Below are 17,535 nucleotides of genomic sequence, written 5' to 3' on the forward strand. Positions count from 1 at the left end.
GCTATTCCTTGCTTATATTGCATAAATAGTAGCATTTTATATAAATACTATAGTAATAATAATACTATATAAACAGCTTACTACTCTAATAGAGATTTTAATTATCTTAAATTTAGCATTTATATAGCCTATTAATTTATTAAATAAAATTATATAGAAAGTTATCTATGCTTGCAATGCATAACTATAGAATATTTATATATATATAAATACTATTAAATATATATAATAAAAATAGCAGATAATATTTTTATTATTAAAAAAAAAGTTATATATACAGTTTACAAAGAACTTAACAACTATAGTTATATAATATTTACTATTACTTACAATCTAAATTACAAAAAATATAAGTTTGCAGCCTATATACTTGCAATACTTTATAATAATAATAATAATAATATATTTAATAAAAATATTTTTAATAAAAACTTTTTTTAGGCTAATTAATTTACTTTTTTTATATATAGCTTTAGGCAGGTTTTAAATACAAGCATTACTATTAATAATTGCTTTAATAGTAATTTTGCAGACTTACTTATTATAAAAAATAATATATTATTTAATAGAAACTTTTAAAATATATATAACTAGCTTGCTTTTATAGCTACTATAGCATTTTCTATTTACATGCTACGCAACTATAAAAAAGCTATAATAATACTTAAAGTAAAAGTATAGCGCAATATAATAATAAAAAAACTTAATTTATTTTTTAAAAAAAGTATTTATAAAGTAGTCCCCTTATTTAAAAGTAAAAAAATTATTTCTATTAAAATAGTTTATAAAGTTAAACTTATACTAATTAGTAAAATTATTAAGTTTAAAGCTTATTTTATTGCTTGCAGTTTCTAATAGCGCTCTAGTATTAATTATACTAAAATTTTTTTTTTATAGCTTGCTTTATATTAATACGCATACTGCTTGCTATTTATATATTATTTAAATAAATAAATATATAAATTAATATTATTATTATTTTTTTTAATACTATACTTTAAAAAATAGTTTACTATATACTACTACTTTTAGTTACGCTATTTCCTAGCTATATATAATTATTATTTAAATTTTTTTATAAGCTTGTGCAAGCGCTTTGTATATAGTATAAAATATTTATTATAAAGCTTATGCAAATAAATTTTTATATTTTATTTTATAATAACTGTATTTATATATATACTGCGCAGAAGCTAATTATTTTAGTTTATATTAATAATATTTAGATCTATGCTTTATATTAAAATAGTATTAATAAGTTTAAAAGTAAACTATTTAACGCTTTTACTATTATATTAAAAAACCTTAATACCTTATATTTAAAAATATATATTAAATAAAGTTTAGATACAACAAAGATTTACTAAGCTAAATATATTTAGTAATTTTTTAATTATTATAACTTTTACAATATAGCTGCTACTAAAATTTTATATAATTATTATATTAAGCTAGAGTAAAATAATAATAATATTGCTACTTTTACTTTTAAAAAGGAATACTTTTAAAAATTTAATTTTTTTAATTATTTATTAGTTATAACGCGTATTAACCTAGCCTACGCTACGTTCTTTTATAAATATTTTAATAGTAATTTAATATAGTATTATATAAATGCAATAATTAAAGTATATATTTATATAAATAATACTTGTAAAGTTAGTATTATATACAAAAAGCAGGAACTTTAGCTCTTAGGCTATATTAATACTAACTAAGCTAGATATTTTAATTTTTAATATTTTACTACTAGCTATATTTTTATACTAGCAAAAAGTCCTATTTTATAATTATTTATTATATAAAAAGTTGTAGCTTAGTTTATATATAAGGTAGAATATATAACTTTTAGCAAAGCTATAAAAGAAGCTATATAAATTAAGTTATTTATTAATAATTTTAATATAAGCATTTACTTTAATATAGTACTTATATATATTAATAATTAATTAGCTATTAAGTTTGCTAAGAACCTAAAGTTTTACTAATATAGTAAATATATTAATTTTTATTATTACTTTTTCTGCAACTACATTTAATAAAGTTTTATTATAATTAAATAAATTAGTAGTAAAAAAAATCCTGCTAATATGCTTATAAAAGCTTTAAACTTTATTAAATTTAAAATAGTTTGCTAAAATATTAGTTTTATTAACTAGGCACTTGCTATAAGCGCTATTTCTAACTTACTTAATATAAATATAAATAATATTATTATTTATAACTACAAGTTTTACAAAGTAGAATAGTATTTTATTATTTATATATTATAGCAGGAGCAAGCTTAAAAAAATGCTAAATATATTTAAATTTTAAAGCTTAAATAGCTTTATACTACTTATAGTATTACAGAAAATTATATAAAAATATAATTTAACTATATTAGAATTTACAAGTATTGTAATTATAAAAAAAAAGCATATAATTATAACTTTGTATAGCTTTACTATAGTAAATAGTATATAAACTATAATTTTAATATAAAATACTTTTATTATAATATAATACTATAATGCTACTATTCTTTTTTATTTTATCCTGTATTAAAATTTAGGAAGGCTATTAGTTTAAATTTTTAATATATAATTTATTATATACTTAATATACTAGTTTATATATAAACTAGCTTACTCTAGTTTTACTTTTTTCTGTATATAAATATAGCTTCCCCCTAACGTATTACACAGGCGAGTTGGTTGCCTAGTTAAGTTGGTTACAATGCTAAAACCCTACTAAAATTAGTAATTTTCTATTATTAAACGCGATGCCTTAATATAATAATATATAATTTTTTTAAAAAAAAAATTAAATATAGCTTATAGTTTAAGCTTTAAAATATAATGTAAATTTTTTTTAATAAAAAGCTACGCGGATCTATAGTATCTTTTAAATAATACTTAGTAATTAATTAAAAAGAAAGCTTTTATAATATAATACTAGGCTTAATAAAATAAAGCTTTCTTTAATAAAAGAAAAAATAATTACTTAGTATATACTTTACTTTAAAAACTAAAGATTTCCGCCCTAACTAGCTGCTATAAATAATATAGCTAATATTTTGCTAACTAAATATAGGCAATTATTTATTAGCAAAAACTAAGTTAGTATATTTATTAAATAATATTTACAGCTTAGTACTAGGACTTTTTAAAAGTATAACTACTAAAAAGCTTTATATAAAAATCCTAAGCTTATATAAGGCTAGTTCTAACTTATAAAAAATATAAAAGCTAAATATAGTATTTAGGATAAAAATATATACAACTTTAATAAAATAGGCTTTATAATAGGCTAAATATTATATAAAACTATTATTTTAAGTGCTAATTATTAAAGACAGCTAAAAATAGTGCAGTAAAGTAATTAAAAATAAATAATAGTAATTTAAAGCATTAATACAATAAAATAAGCTATTTTATTTTTTATTATTTTTGCAGGCAAGAACTACTTCTTAGCCTAGTATAAAAAAAATAGCTTATTTTATAATTAAATTATTACAGTTTTTAAAAATAGCTAAATAATAAATAAGCTTACTTTTAAGTAGTTAAAGCACTTTAATAAGTATACTAAAAAAAAAGTTATTAGTACTTATTATTTATTTATTATTAATAGTTATAAAAGCCACGCATTAGTTTAATTCTAGCAGTACTATAAAAAATAAAAAATTATTACTTTTTATATACTTCTATATTTGTTGCACCTGCTATAGCTACTTAATATAAATTATTTTGCGCTTTTAAAAAAAGTATATAAGTACTAAGCTAAAAAGCTAATATATAACAGTATTAACTATATTATTAAAATTAAGTTTTTATTGTGCTTTAAATTAGCTTTTAATACTACTATTATAAAAAGTAATATTTTAAGTAATTTTAAAAGTGCTAGTCTAGTTTTTTTTAACTTTAAAGCTATAATATTAAAGCTTAATATTTAATTATATATTTTACTACTATTTACTGTTAAAGACGGTTTTTAAAAGTTAAAAATACTAAGCAATACTTTAAAATTTAAGTTTTAATTAACGCTAGTTAAAATAAAAATTTAAAAGTACTTAAATAGTTCTTTTACTTTAATAATTAAAGCTTTTAAAAAAATTTTAAAAGGTGCAGCTATAGTCGCGTATAAATTTGTATTAGTATAAAAAAAAATTGCTAAGCTTTAAGCAGCTAATAAAGCCGCTATATAATAAAAATTATATAAAAAAAAGTAAATATAAAAAAAAAAAATTTTTATAGTAGAAAATAATTTTTAACTAATAATTTTAAAAGAATTTAGGGCGCGTAGTAATAAAAAAAAAATAAAAAAATAAGTATATATTAAAGCAGGTAAGCCCTTTTAAAAGCGCTATAAATGCTATAGTAAAGCTAAGTATAATGCGCAAATATATAAGCAAAAAATAAAAATAGTTTTTAAATAAATTAGCTTATTATAATTTATTATTATAGTTTTTTACGGTGCTGTACTGTCGTGTATAGTACTAATTTTAGTAGGGTTTTAGCATTGTGACCGACTCGACTGGGCGACCGACTCGCCCGTGTAATACGTTATATATAGATCTATATTAATATGATTACCTTTCTTCAGTTCTACAAGGAACCGGGTAGTTTGGTATAGGCAGATCGAGAGTATGCCGATTGAATGTCAGAATCTGCCAGAGGCGAAAAGAAGAAGAAGAGTTACGCAGCAAGTCAGTGTTGGTACAGAGCGGACGTCGAGGGGGAAACAATATTTCTAAAGTAACTTTTGCATTGAGTAAACTTTAGCTACAGCCCACCCCATGGCTTCTCCCTTCGATGCTCATCGCACAATCCCCAAAAATAATCACACCAAAAGGTTCCTTCCTCCAAAAAGCTTCCGTACAGAATCCATCTTTCTCCAAATATTCCAAAGCAATAAACAAAAGGGGGGGTGTGAATCGAGTCACAAATAGGGGGTATCTCCAAACTCCAGCTCCACCAGAGAAATAGTAGCAGTTGTCGTGAGCCTGCGGGAAGTAGAAGTAGGAGGGGTGCCTCGGGCAGAGGTGTTTCCATATGCCCTCCAGTATGGCGAAAGCAGCGTCTTGAAGCGCGCGTTTCGACCAATCCAACAATGACATTGACAAAAATAGGGAGCGTAGAAGGGGGTACACCGACCACAACAAAGGTGGTGACCAACAGTTCGTAGAAGAAGAGTATAATAGAACCGAGAAGAAACCCAGAGCAATCCACATTCGTCAATCGTTTCAAACAAGAGAAGAAATGCCAATTACAAGAGTAGTATCCGGACTAGGGTTGTAAGGGTAGAGTAGAAGTGAAAGGGGTAGTATCTAGGAGCAAAAAGGCTAAATGACAAAGGTGAAGAGAAAGGGTATGTAGACATGAACGGACATCCTCGTGATACGTGAAACAAGCTTGAGCGCTGTGTGCCTAGGCCAGGCGCTTCCAATATATGGCAGTGGTGGATCAAAGACAAGCACCAGTCGATGATGCAAGAAGCGAAAGGCGTTGCGGCTACTCAGAGCAGCAGCTTAGAGCACAAGGTAGACAACGCCAGCAGCGAGCGCTGCGACGAAGGCATTCGCGTTCAGCGAAGAGGCGGCGCCAGTGAACTGGGGCTGGCTGGGCTTGGCCTGGGTGACATTGGCGTGAGAGCCAGTGCCGGTGGGTGCGATGACAGTGGCGTTGCCGGCATGGTAGGTCGGGTGGACGGCAGAGATGGTCGACGTCTGGTTGGCGACGCTGGCAGTGGCAGAGCCGGACCGGGTGACGGTGTTGACGCGGTAGACAGTCGAGGTGATGTAGACGGTGGCATCATAGGCGGCGTCAGAGGCAGTGCCCTGGGCAAACGCAAACGCGACGAGCGCGAAAAGGAAGAAGACGACCTGCTGGAAAGAGCGCATCTTGATAGTGTTGTTTTGGTGGTGGTTGGTGGTTGTTAATGAGGGAATGCGACCGAGTGTTGCGGTAATGTGACTATTGCGAGAGCGCAAAGCTGTGATATCGAGTCTGATAGTGCGGTGAGGCGTGCGACAGGGCGTGCGTTGTCTGAGACTTGTCTCGGGATCGTGTGCGTGTTGTCTGAGAGAGCGAGAGACGAGCGCGTGTTGTTCTGCGACAGCAGTGTTGGTAGTCGGTGACTAGATAGTGAATGAAGGTAGATGTTTGCTGGCAAGGAGCGTGGTGAGCAAGGCTCTGGAAACTGAGTGCGACGGTGGTCTGAAGAGAGCGACGGGGTAGTGCGTGTGTATACGGGCTGGCTGGGAGGGGAGAAACGAGTGGGCGTCTGGGGGGTCTTTATGAGGCGCAATTTCCCATAGCCTGGCGCAATCTCGGTCGACCATGAGCGCTAAGGGCGCCCCCACTTGGCCTAGCGCTGCTCGGGTTCCTGACAAGGAAAACGGCGATCTAGCGTCTGCACGGCAAATCTCTGCACCGGACCTGCACACCTGCCTGGGGAATCTCCCGGACCCACACAAAGGGCGAGATTTCAACGGCTGCACCCTTCCTCGACGAGGCTGGCAGACGTCCCCAGGGCAACCTTGACACCTTTCCTGGAGAGAGACTTGGAATGCGCCCAAGACATCTGACTACTACTGACTACACGGACAATCTATCTCCAGACCACAGCTTCTCACACCCCATCCGTTCCACCACCACAGCCCGCGCGCACTGACTGAAACATGCGCAGCGAACTGTTGCGCACTGGGGCCGTCGGGCGCGCAAAACGTGACTGGAGCCAACAGATGCGTCCTCACTCAGGTACCGTTTAGCCCTGTGGAACCGCACCCGTCGCGACATCACACAGCGGCCAACCAAGGCCAACCAGCACGCTTTGTCTGACTCGGTCCCACGACGAGGCGGCAACGTGGTTGTGCGAGAGCGGGTGCAGGCTTCTGTTACAGCACCTTGGCGTCGAACGAAAAACGCTTCAGCCACCCGACAAAAGGACGGCGAGACAAAGACAGACGGCTCAAAGGCCATGTGGAGAGGGCAAAGAACTTGCAAAGAGTTTGAACAAGAGTTTGCGCGTCCTTTGCGTCAGCGTTGAGCAGGACAAAGAGCTCAACAGCACTGTGTGGCAACAACCAGGCAGGGACTTTTCACTTGTGTACACTACGCTCGCGCCGTAGCACGCGAGCGTAATCTAGCCCCAGGTCACAGCATGGCGCGCTGGTAGCTGGTAGAACCCTACGGCTCCTCTTCTCTTCACCGTGACATGACACACGAAAACACTAAGCGTTGGTCAGGTAAAGGACAAAATAAGATTACCATTACCATTACTCCAGCCAGCCAAGCCTTCTCGCTATGATTGGCCATAGTCGCCACCCCTGCCATTAACTATTGCTTCTCATTTCTTGAACCGCCCCCATGCAACCATTGGCAAGCCATCGTGATGGCAGTGGCACGGAAAGCCAGCTCGTGCCTCTCCTGGCCCAAATCGCACAAGCCTTGCCCTCCTCATCCATCGTACAATTTGGTCGGCACAAATGATTGACTTCGCAGACTGATTGCAACGCCGTGCAATTTCAAGCCAGCCCCAGCCCCAGCCCCAGACCAACCCTAGTGCCACCTCTTTTGAGGCCCAAGCCAAGATGACAATAGACTTCGCGACGCCTGTAATACACAAAGTCAGTTACAATTCCATATCATCGTGAGAGCTTGTGCCGTCTACCCCTTGCAAGGCTACAAGGCCCCTCCCAATTCCAATTTCCCTCTTATGGCTCTAGCCCGCGGTAGACACCATAGGCTAAGTGCCAGACTCTCGCCAAACAAGTCGCCAAAGAAGAGAGAGAGAGCACGAAGCGCGTGCACGTACCTTGAACTCTGTCTCAGCACGCGTGAGAGATATACGCCCACGGCGCATCACTTCAATTTGAGTCTTGGACGTTTGATCAGCGCGCAAAGACATTCAGTCGGCTTCGACCACCTCGGCACTCTCCCATAGACGGCGGCAGATCTCGTCGGCTTCGTTTCGACTTTGAGCTTCATCGCTTTCAAAACTCTGTAGGCCTTCAAAGTCGCCCTCGTCACGGTTGGTCCTGCTGCGGCTTGGGTCACGCTCCAAACTGACTCGCGACCTCCGCGAACCTGCCCCATCGGTTTCAAGGCCAGTTTCGTGGAAACTTGTGCTTAGACTGCTGGTGCCGTGCACGTTCGCGAATCCGTTTAGGCTTGCCGCCTTGGGTATGCGTGACTTTTGCGACATTCCGGGGGTTTGCTGAATGCGCGCGAGTGCGTCTGCGAGGGGGTTACGATACCTTCGCACGACCTTGTACTCGACCGCGACATTGTTCAACTGCTGCTGCAAGCGAGGGTCAAGACGCCCCTCGCCATCGGCATTGTAGTGCATACCAGAATGCAAGAAATTGGGGCCGCCATTGCGGGGAAGCGTGACTGGAACCAGCTTCTGTGGATCAATGTTGGACGACGCACGCTGGAGCATGAGCTTCTGCTGTGTGCGCGATGGTGGTAGGTTGTTGTTTGGCGTGTTAGTGCCTGAGCGCTCAGCTGCTTTGGGTGGTGCATCTGCGTCGCTGACGTTCGGCATCGATTTGTTCCTCTTGCTTCGGCTGAGCTCGGCCCCTTCTACCGTTGAAGGAGTGCGCGATGGCATGTATCCTCCGACTTTCGGTGTGCCAGCTGAACCATCACCGTCCATGAAGCGCGACACCAGATCTCTTCCTGGCGTATCTACGAGTGTAGAGCCAACACTGGTGCTCATCAGGTTGTGGCGATCCGATGAGGACACCGCTGTTGCTGCGACTGATGAGGTTTGTGGAGGGACGTTGTGAGAGGCGCTACGCTGTAGAAGCCGTGAGGTGATCATGTCAGCATCTGCTGGCCGTGAGTGCTGGTGAGAGCTTCCGCCGTTGGCCCGAGTGTTGTTGCGTGTGCGATCGGTGAGGGTTTGGGTTGCTTGAGTCGGGGGCTCTTGAGTGGCTGTCACTTGAGATGATGGTTCTCCCCTGTTGTTCTCCATGTTTTCTAGGGCTATCTTGTGTTGTGCCTCGAGTATGACCGAGTTGGAGCGGGTATTCGACCTCGTTGTATTGGGTGATTGAGATGCGCTCTCTTCGGTCCAGCCGTCGTCACCGCCCTCGTCGTCGATAGCCGCGTCGAAGTGAACGGTAGCGTGGGCTTCCGGTGAAGGTGGACGCGACTTGTTGTGGTTTCCTAGCGAGCGCTTTGCTGCTGGTGCCTCGGTCTTGGACGCTTTCAGTGCGTGCTTTGCATGTCCCTGACGCGCCAGATGCCCACTCGAGAAGTTCTTGCGCAAGTTGGCTTGCGCTTGTACCTGTTGGTTTACCCTCACGATGGCGCCCGACGATGCATTGCGCTTGAAGCTTGGACGAGGACTGCTAGGGGCGGACACTGAGTTTCCTGACTGTGACCTGCGATGGTGTCGCCCTGTGTTCTCTGCGGCCTGCTGGACCTGCTGGCCAGCTTTGGCCAGCTTGTTTAGATTCTTGCCTGCGGACAGGTTCCTTTGCACGCGTTGGCCAACGACATGGCGCTGGACCTTGTGTTGGACGGGTCGTTGAGGGCCTTCGGACGGCGACTGCGAAAGATGCGACTGCGACGACGACTGTCTGGTCATGGCGGCTGGCCTCTTGGGCCGCGAATGAGATTCGTCGGCAGAAGCCATGCTGATTTCTGCCCGTGCGGCTGCAGCTGCGTCCTTCAGCTCGATGTCTGGGCAGCTGTTTGGCTGGAGGTTTTGCGAGTGGTGCTGCGCGTCAGCGGTTGTTGGTGGGTAACGGAGCGGCCAGCGTCGACTCTGGTTGTGCTGGCAGCTGGTTCAGCGGGCGGCCATGGAGCTCAATGGTGTGCGGATGGGCGTTAGAGCGTTGTACAGCGTGTGCCACGTTAGGCCCAATGACATCTGGGAGCCATGGTGGAGTGCATCGCCAAATCATCAAAAGCGCAGGGCGGTGAGAGCCCGAGCCCGAGCCGTTTTCGGTTCACCGCGGCGGTCCAACGTCATACAACCGCAACGTCCGCATTCCACCCGCTTTGTTACTACATCCCTACAATTAGTTGTTGCTACAATCCGTACAGTTCCTCTTTGTTGCTGCATCCTTACAATCATTTGCTACTACGATCCTGACAATCACTCGCGTGGTATCACCTCACCATTGCGGAGCCGCCCTCACAGTTTGCAGCCGCACCAGCTTCACCGTAGACCTGCTTGTAGAGTATGCACGTTACATTTAGCTACCCTATCTCTACAGTATATGCATATCGTCCGAGTCTGTCTTTCTCTCACATCATATGTGGCTGTTATGTCCGTTAAAGCCATATCTTCGAGTTCTCAATCACCTGCCTGCAGCTGTTTGTGTACCCTAGAAAAGGAAACATAGATGATGAGTGGGAAGGGGGGTCCTTCAGAATATTGCCCACGCTTCGAGCAATTTTACGACACCCAAGGAGTCACTCCTTGAATCGTGGTGTTCTGTAAGTATATACTATTCATACGAGTATTCTCGCAGCCGTCTCGACACCGCGTCGCTAGTTGTTTCGTTTCGTTTGGATAAAAAGTTCTCCTATTGTCATTCTTGCAGAGCCCAAACTTCCGTTGGACTGAGTCACGTCTTGAACTTTAGAGCGAACTTCTTCAGCTTCGCTTTCAACCCTCGCCGTTGTGCTGCTCTTTGCTGGCTGAGTTGTCGCTGTGTAGAATTCATGCCATCTATGCATCCGAATGATGACGTAGTGAGGATTGAGGCTGTATGCGACCGATAGGATGGTGGAAGTGGTCCCGTGAAGTACGTGGGAGCATCGGACAGGTCGCCGACAGATTCCTCCCGCATGAATGCCGCGACTGCTGTTGACGGTCGTGTATTATCTGTGCTTCTCACCATCGGTCTGAATGTAGCACAGACCCGTCGTTCTATGTTATGTTCACCGTCATTGAGCCTCCTATCTGCTAGGGTTCCATGACGTTGGAGTAGTCTCTCGAGCGATTGATGACCGGCTGATGGCAGTCTCGTCGACTGCGTCGTTGTATCTGACGTTGATGGTCTTGTCACAGGACGCAGGAAGGACCTAGATCGAATCAAGAGCCTAGGAGGTCCGGCTGATTGTGTCTCCTCGTACCGTATAGCTAGCAGCGGCATTGAAGGCGATCGCCTATTCATTTGCTTCCTGTCTACCGAACGTTGAGATTTGGTGCGCAACATTGAAGGCATCTGAACCTGCAATCTCTTGGTGTGACGACGGAACGACTTCACCTGCTGGCTATGGGATGTGGATGGCCGAACAGTCTCGGGCTCTCCAACAATCGGGATAGCATGTTGGACGCTGGCTGAGTCTTTGACGCCCGGGATGGTAGCTGTCCTCCAGTAAGAAAGTCCACCCATCAGTGGAGGGGAGGGCGAACTTATGCTGGCCTCAAGCCATGCATTAACGTCCCGCATAACGCCGGGGTCTGGTCTCGATGGGCGGGGAGGAAGCTGGATCGAGGGTTGGAGTGAAGCTCGCTCGATGTTGATTGGGATAAATGGTAGAGGTGGTTCTGCAAATGGTTCTATTGCCGTTCCTCTTGATGGCGCAGTTCGAGGCCGCTTGGGGGATATCCACCTCCGTGTACCGTCATCTTCGTCACCACCTTTAAGTGTTTGTTTTGATGCTGCCTTCCGTAGGTGCCGCTGCAACCACATTTTTGCTGTCTCATGTTTACTGTTCGACGTGGAAATTGTGTAATTGGTAGTCGTTGTCATGTTGGTTGTATGTAGAAGCGCTGCTCGCCGAGCATATCGTGCGTTGATTGATACGGCGATAATGTCTGAAGTGAATGTGGAGGACTCGAGGTCAGCATGGAGAGGGTGCAAGTTGGCAAATGAGCTTGGAGAGCCATTGTTGCGGGTAGGAGATGTCGATTTGCTATTGTACAATATGGCAGTTGCTAGTGAGTGAGGTCAGTGCGAGGTCAACGCCTCAACGGGCAGTCACCACAATAGCTATGGGCAGGTGCTCACAGCCACAATCGTCGTCCTCTATTGACTCAATCTCATACGCATGTAGATACTTCCAATGAGATACCGCAAAGCATCATGGATTCGCAGCACACACCACCCTTCGACCATACATTCAACTGCACGTGCATAGGCGGATCAAGCATACAAGTTATGTAGCATCGAGTCAAGGCCAACGATTGCATACACGCTGGGAAGTGAGTATCCTATTAAACTAAAACTATGCATTATACGAATCACCCAGTATTCGAAACTTACTTTCATAAGCCAGGTGGATATATACACCAAGGAACTGCAATCGACGAAAGCTCAATCGATATCAACTATACTTTTAATCGAAGATACGATATTGCCTCCTCCAATGACCAGCTGAATCATCACTGCAAACATGGCGTCTCACAGGCTCACCAATCACAACCCCGCCACTCGACTCATCCTGAGCCAACCCAACCCGCATCTTAGCTTGTCGCAACCGCCCTGCCAAATGCGCTAGCCTTGTGTAGTCGTCTGTTGAGTACGGGTATATCAATTCGAGTCGCTCTTTCTTTTCTTGTGACGATTACCTTACAACGCAACTTTGACGTGGGTTATCGCGCAACTAGTGGCTTCCTACACGATCAAGCAACAATTTGTGATTTACCCAGGACAAGATGGTGCGCAAGGGCAAAGATGCGGCGACTTCGGCAGCGGAAGAACATGTAGGAGGCGGCCATATCACGGTTACGGCGCAGCAGTCACGATATGCACTTGATGCTGTCGATGCGCCCGCTTCGAAAGAGGTGAGACACAAACTTCAACTACTACCCCTGAGATGCGTCATCAAAATTGACGCTGTTAGATTCTGGTCAAGGATCTGTCCATCTCGGTTGCAAATCGAGAACTGCTGTCTCGTACCACACTGCATCTGATCGAGGCACGGCATTACGTCCTAGTCGGTCGAAATGGCACCGGTAAGTCAACGCTGCTGAAGGCAGTCGGCGATGGATTGGTTCCTGGGATTCCTTGGAGTGTTCGGATACTACTCTTAGGTCAAACGAGAGAAGCGGATGTCGAAGACCAAATCCAAAAACTTGATTTGAAAAGCGAAACTGTGCTGCAGTATGTGGTTCGAAGCGATCGAGTGCGAGAACGGTACATGCGAGAAGCTAAGCTACTCAGCGAAGCCGTCGACCACCCCACGGACTCTATGGCTCCGGTTCGGGCTTACAGGCAAATCAGACACGAGCGGCTGGCGCTTCAGCTGAAGGAAGGCCACCGTATCGCTGAGAGGCGGAGCGGTGCGCGGGGCAAGCAGGCTAGGAAAGAGCTGATCAAGCTTGAAGAGCGTTTTGCGGAGTCGGAACATCGCTTGGAAGAGAGCGAGAGCGCTATAGACCCTAAGAAACTCAGCGGAGACACGCAAGCAGCCGCTGATATGCTCGCGGGTGTACAAGCATCCCTCGAACTCATGAATGCCGAGGAAGCAGAAGCGAAAGTCCGGATCGTACTACTAGGTCTAGGGTTCAAGGAAGATCGCATTGACAAGCCTTTGACCGAGCTCTCTGGTGGATGGAGGACGCGCTGCGACCTTGCATGCGCGCTAACGCAGTACGCTGATGTACTCTTGTTGGACGAGCCGACCAACTTCCTCGATTTGCCATCGATCATCTGGCTGCAGGCCTACGTCCGTAACTTAAAGGGCACTACTGTCCTGGTCACCACACACGACCGAGACTTTGGCGACGCGGTAGCTGAGGAGCTCATTGTCCTTCGCAACCAGACGCTCGAGACGTTCCGTGGCAACCTCAGTCTGTATGAGCGGGAGAGGTGGAAGAAGGCGAGATGGATGACCAAGATGAAAGATGCCCAGGACAAGCAGAAAAAGCACATTGAAAAAAGCATCGCGGGCAATGTCAAGGCAGCCAAGGACAAAGGTGATGATAAAAAGCTGAAGCAAGCTGCATCCCGAAAGAAGAAGCTTGACGAGAGGATGGGGGTACAAGTTGGTCTCAAGGGCGGTCGCTTCAAGCTCAATCGTGACCTAGCTGGTTACCACCTCACCAATCGTGCGGAGATTGACGTTCCAGATTTTGAGCCGCCGGTCAAGCTATCCTTCCCGCGGCAGCCTCCAGATCTCAGATTCCCTGGGGCACTGGTGAATTTGGAAAAAGTTTCCTTTGCGTACCCTAGGACGAAGACGGGGCCTATCTTGACGGACGTCGACCTGACTATTCATCCAGGCGTCAGGATAGGACTCGCTGGTCTCAATGGTTCCGGGAAGACTACGCTTGTCGATCTGATTGTAGGGAGCGGCGGGGAAGGAGGTCTGACGCCTACATCTGGCTCGATAACACGCCATGCAAGAGTGAAGATTGGACGCTTCTCGCAGCAGTCAGTGGAAGAGATCACCGCCATTGCATCCTCTAACCCACAAATGACGGCGCTCCGCCATCTCATGGACTCATCTGGGCCCGAAATGCAGGACAAGGATGCGCGATCGAGTCTGTCTGGTCTCGGACTGCACGGCCAGACCGTCTCAGATGTACCGCTTTTGTTACTATCTGGGGGTCAGAAGGTCAGGGTCGCGCTTGCGAAGTTGTTATGGCCACCGCCACAGCTGCTCGTTCTCGACGAGGTTACGACACATCTGGACGCCGACACGATTATGAGCCTGGTGGTGGCGTTGAGAGAGTATGATGGTGCGCTGCTGGTGGTAACGCACGATCGTTTCTTTATGAGGTATGTCCAGCTGTCACCTTCTCATTCAGTGTTCCAGTTTCTATGACATAAGACTGATAGCCTCGCAGAACCGTAGTCGAGGGAGAGTCACCATACTCGCTAGCGCCAGGGGAATGCGGTACCGGGGACGAGGCTAATGAGAGCAGTGACTCGGACGAGGCAGAGACAGGGGCGGCTCCAGGCACCGTCTATCGGCTGGTCAAGGGCCAGCTCAGGAAGCTCAATGGTGGCATGGAGCAGTACGAGGAGATTGCGGGGCGGTCAGCGGCAAAGCTTGGGAAGACGCGAATGTAGTACGGTGTGGTGATAGGCAATTGATACATGATGTATGAGATATGAGGTACGATGTATGATGTATGATAAAAGAGCCGCCTCGTCCAGGCGTGTCGACGGCGCGGTGACGGTGCGCGGTTCGCGGGGCGGTCAAACGTTCCCGCCTAACACAGATGACTGCGCGCCACTTGCGCGCAAATCATCGACGCCCCTGGGCTTAGGGCAGCCGAGTAATATTGCCCCAACGCGTCGCTCCTTTTGCATACTGCACCAATTGGTTTCTTCTCATTATTAGCCCCAGACATTGTCATGCCCTCCTTTTGCGTATACATTCATACTAATTTGGCTGCCATTATGCGGTAGCCGTACCCTCAGTCAGCCCTCCAGCAGGCGTGCATGAACGACAGGCCATTGAAACGAAACAAGCTTGAGCTCGAGCTGGGGGTTCCCTGAATGACCTCTGCCGGGCATCATGGGAGAAGCCGAATCTACGACACCTCACTCGACAGCCGAATCCCAGCTCAAAGCCGTCAAAGACAAGAAGTGCCCCTTCTGCAACCAAGCCTTCACCTCGAGCAGCTTGGGGCGACATCTCGACCTGTACATCCGAGCCAAGAACCCAAAGGCACCCGATGGCGTGCACATTGTTGACGAGATACGGAAGCTACGGGGCGGAATCACAAGGCGGCAGGTCAAGGGCAGTGTCTCGACGCCGAAAAGAGACGACAGCCGGGTGAGCACGCCGGCAAACAAAAAGCTTAGGAGAGTGAGCGGGGACTCGTCCATGCTGGTGGAGAGCCCCGAAGACGACGATGACGAGCTGCAAGTCGGCAGGGCACGGACCCAAGGCAACGACGGCAAGCAGCAATCCTCGAGGCTCGGCACCAGGGCAGTAGACGTTGGGCGAGATGTATCGCGGCAAATGCAAAAGGCGGACCTGGACCAGCGGAGCAAGACGAGCGAGGAAGCCGAGACAGCAAGGGCTACGGAAATGGCACTAAGGGAGCTACTCAAGAGCGTGCGGGACGCCAAGTATGTCTGTCCATAATGCTGCTGTGACTTGTGTTAACTGTCTACAGTGCGAAAGCATTAGGCCCGGGCCTCTTCGACTTCGACCCTTACACGCTCAGCTTCCCATCGCTTTGCCTCCATATCCTCTCTACCCCGGCCACCCTCTTCTCGCCCACACCCTTCCCGACCTCCGAGTCTTGGTCTATAACCCCGCCTGGACAGAAGCAGCTCGACGCGCTGAATCGCCAGGTCCGTGAACGCCTGCTTGCTTACCAGCGGCAACGCCATATCAACACAGTGTACCCTTCGGGCACACAGTCTAACGCCTCCTCCGCTGCAAACTCGCCGCTACCCACCCCGCCGCTCGTTGATCCCGACCCACAAAGACTGTTCTGTCATATTGCCGAGGCGTACAACCACTGGATTCACCAGACAGATAAAACAAGGCACGAGTACTGGCAAATTGAAATCCTGCGCTGCTACGCGCGTGCTACCGACAAAAGACGCGAGGTTGAGGTGCACCTCGAGAATGCACGGAGAGAAATAGATTATCTCAAGGCCAATCGGTGGACGTCGGGAGCACCTGAGGTCTCACCCATTCGTATCAGCCTAGCTGGTGACGCTACGAAAGAGCTCGGCAAACATGGCATGGAATTCCGCAACTGGGATTACGACCGTCTGATCGACAAGTGCAGGACAGCCATTCGGGAGAGCAAGGCTAGCTCCTCGGGCATGGCGGCGCAGCGACCTCTCCCTGGCGGCCATGCTAGTACCAGGAGCTGCTCCATGGCCAGTCTTCCACCTCAGTTCGCCACTGTTAATCAACCAAGACAGACTAGCCCGGTCAAGGTGGAAGGCGCCATGCCCTTCACCGCGCCGTCGACTGTCAACGGCGACACAGGCAGTGATCAAGTCGATGCAGAAGGTGATGACGACGACGACGACGACGACGACGACGACGACGACGATGTTGACCTCAGCCCACAGTCCGAAGATGAGGATCCGATGAACCACCTCCAGCATCAGGCCCCTCAGCCTCTGCATCAACAACAGCACCAAGACTATGGGCTGGGAGCACCGATACAGCCAACACCCATCCATCCTTCGCAAATCCAATCTCAGATGCAAGCAAACCTCCACGTCACACAAGCTCAAGCTCAAGCTCAAGCGCAGGCGCAAGCTCAGCACGCACAAGCCCATGCTCAAGCACAAGCACAAGCTCAGGCCCAGGCACAGGCACAGGCATGGGCCGCTGCACGACAACACATGAACCAATCTCGAAACCAGGACTACCGGCCGCACCAGCACCAGCACCAACAGCTTTCACCGCATGTGCAGCACATTGCCTCTGCTAACAACAGTCGACGGCCGTCATTGGCCATGATGGATCCACACGCCATGAACAATAATACGGTGACTGGAATGAGTGGATCCATGGGCCTATCCACTGGCATGGAAGATCTAGAGCACCACCAAGACCAGTTCCTTCGAATGGAGATGGGACTCCCGTCCGGATTCGTTAACTCGAACGACGGAAGCGTATCGATGGGCACCTAGCCTTGAAGAAGTGTAGAAAC

The 17,535-nt window shown here is 45.1% G+C and overlaps 5 protein-coding genes across 5 annotated transcripts; 2 read left to right on the forward strand and 3 right to left on the reverse strand.

Moving 5' to 3' along the window:
* Positions 1–5,509: 5,509 nt before the first annotated feature.
* On the reverse strand, positions 5,510–5,881 carry K460DRAFT_400443 (uncharacterized protein; the record flags this gene model as incomplete). The annotated part of the gene is made up of 1 exon (XM_040936329.1): positions 5,510–5,881. The coding sequence occupies one exon, from the start codon at positions 5,879–5,881 to the stop codon at positions 5,510–5,512; it is 372 nt and encodes a 123-aa protein (XP_040792940.1).
* Positions 5,882–7,432: 1,551 nt separating this feature from the next.
* On the reverse strand, positions 7,433–9,859 carry K460DRAFT_361179 (uncharacterized protein). The gene is made up of 2 exons (XM_040932407.1): positions 7,798–9,859; positions 7,433–7,595 (listed from the first exon to the last, which is right to left on the reverse strand). Exon 1 carries the CDS (start codon positions 9,625–9,627, stop codon positions 7,891–7,893), a length of 1,737 nt encoding a protein of 578 aa, XP_040792941.1. The 5' UTR covers positions 9,628–9,859; the 3' UTR covers positions 7,433–7,595; positions 7,798–7,890.
* Positions 9,860–10,567: 708 nt separating this feature from the next.
* Positions 10,568–11,701, reverse strand: K460DRAFT_270226 (uncharacterized protein; the record flags this gene model as incomplete). The annotated part of the gene is made up of 1 exon (XM_040927628.1): positions 10,568–11,701. One exon carries the CDS (start codon positions 11,699–11,701, stop codon positions 10,568–10,570), a length of 1,134 nt encoding a protein of 377 aa, XP_040792942.1.
* A 1,084-nt stretch (positions 11,702–12,785) lies between these two features.
* K460DRAFT_361183 (P-loop containing nucleoside triphosphate hydrolase protein) lies at positions 12,786–14,785 on the forward strand. Its single transcript, XM_040932408.1, has one exon. The coding sequence runs from the start codon at positions 13,092–13,094 to the stop codon at positions 14,718–14,720; it is 1,629 nt and encodes a 542-aa protein (XP_040792943.1). The 5' UTR covers positions 12,786–13,091; the 3' UTR covers positions 14,721–14,785.
* A 634-nt stretch (positions 14,786–15,419) lies between these two features.
* K460DRAFT_350444 (uncharacterized protein) lies at positions 15,420–17,515 on the forward strand (the record flags this gene model as incomplete). Its single annotated transcript, XM_040931504.1, has 2 exons — positions 15,420–15,979; positions 16,027–17,515. The coding sequence occupies 2 exons, from the start codon at positions 15,420–15,422 to the stop codon at positions 17,513–17,515; spliced, it is 2,049 nt and encodes a 682-aa protein (XP_040792944.1).
* Positions 17,516–17,535: the final 20 nt, after the last annotated feature.

The sequence above is a fragment of the Cucurbitaria berberidis genome (assembly GCF_010015615.1).
Source record: "Cucurbitaria berberidis CBS 394.84 unplaced genomic scaffold K460scaffold_1, whole genome shotgun sequence".
NCBI lineage: Eukaryota > Fungi > Ascomycota > Dothideomycetes > Pleosporales > Cucurbitariaceae > Cucurbitaria > Cucurbitaria berberidis.